The sequence below is a fragment of the Mandrillus leucophaeus genome, unplaced genomic scaffold (genome assembly GCF_000951045.1).
Source record: "Mandrillus leucophaeus isolate KB7577 unplaced genomic scaffold, Mleu.le_1.0 Scaffold458, whole genome shotgun sequence".
NCBI lineage: Eukaryota > Metazoa > Chordata > Mammalia > Primates > Cercopithecidae > Mandrillus > Mandrillus leucophaeus.
Genome location: NW_012104898.1, coordinates 1,939,277 through 1,940,249, shown reverse-complemented (window position 1 = coordinate 1,940,249; position 973 = coordinate 1,939,277). Strand labels below are relative to the sequence as shown.

At 67.9% G+C, this 973-nt stretch overlaps 1 protein-coding gene across 1 annotated transcript; it reads right to left on the bottom strand.

Annotated features, from left to right (window-relative positions):
• Positions 1–249: 249 nt before the first annotated feature.
• NPBWR1 (neuropeptides B/W receptor 1) lies at positions 250–967 on the bottom strand. The gene has a single exon (XM_011994473.1). The coding sequence runs from the start codon at positions 753–755 to the stop codon at positions 465–467; it is 291 nt and encodes a 96-aa protein (XP_011849863.1). The 5' UTR covers positions 756–967; the 3' UTR covers positions 250–464.
• Between the last annotated feature and the right edge of the window lie 6 nt (positions 968–973).

The window sequence follows — 973 nt, the reverse complement described above, 5'->3', positions numbered from 1 at the left end:
CCAGCTACAGCAGGCGCCACGCGGAGCCGACGCCTAAGGGCGCCCGCAGCGTCCTCGGGCCTCCCTTCGAAGGCGCAGAGAGCTCCTACTCCAGCCAGGTTCCAGACGACCAGGGCTCGGGGTGGGGGAGCAGGGAGCAGGGAGCAGGGCAGGGAGGGGGCGGTTCCCAGCAACACCCGCCTCCTCCTCTGCCCTCCTCTACCTCTACCTCTGTGTGAGGTAGCGCTCGGCGTGGCGATCTCAGCCGCAGTGCTGCTCACGCGGCGTGGACGCGCATCACCTGGAGGGCAAGGTCAACCTGCTGGCGCAGCCGCAGCGCTTCCGATCTGCTAAGTAGGGGATGGGGGAGAGAGTCAGTTTCCCCAGGAGGCCTAGGAGGCCTGTCGGGTCCCGCACTCTGGCAGCGGCTCCTCCTGCGCGGGCCAGGGGTGGCGGGGCATTTGCGTAGCCGGACGATGGGGGAGTCAGGCGGCCGCGCGGCAAGTTATCAGCTGGCGGAGGTTCCTGCGGAAGCTGTCGTCCAGGAAGGCGTAGAGGAACGGGTTGAGGCAGCTGTTGGCGTAGCTCAGGCTGGTGATGAAGTAGGAGATAGCGATGACGAGCGGCGTCTGCGGGAGGTCGGTGGTGAGCGCCACCACGGTGCTCAGGTGGTAGGGCGTCCAGCAGAGGAGGCACACGGCCAGGATCGCCACCACCAGGAACGTCACCCGCTTCTTGGCGCGCTGCAGGGCCTTGGCGTGGCTGTCCAGCCGCATGGCATGCAGCCGGCACAGCAGGGTGGTATAGAGGACACAGATGGTGGACACCGGGATGGCGAAGCCCAGCACGAGCGTGTAGAGGCGGCTCGCGCGCCACCAGAAGGCCTCGGGCTGCGGGAAGACCAGCACGCACTGGCGCCTGCCCTGTTCGTCGTCAAGCCGGGCGAAGACTGCGAAGGGCAGCACGACGAGTGTGACGAGCCCCCACACGGCCA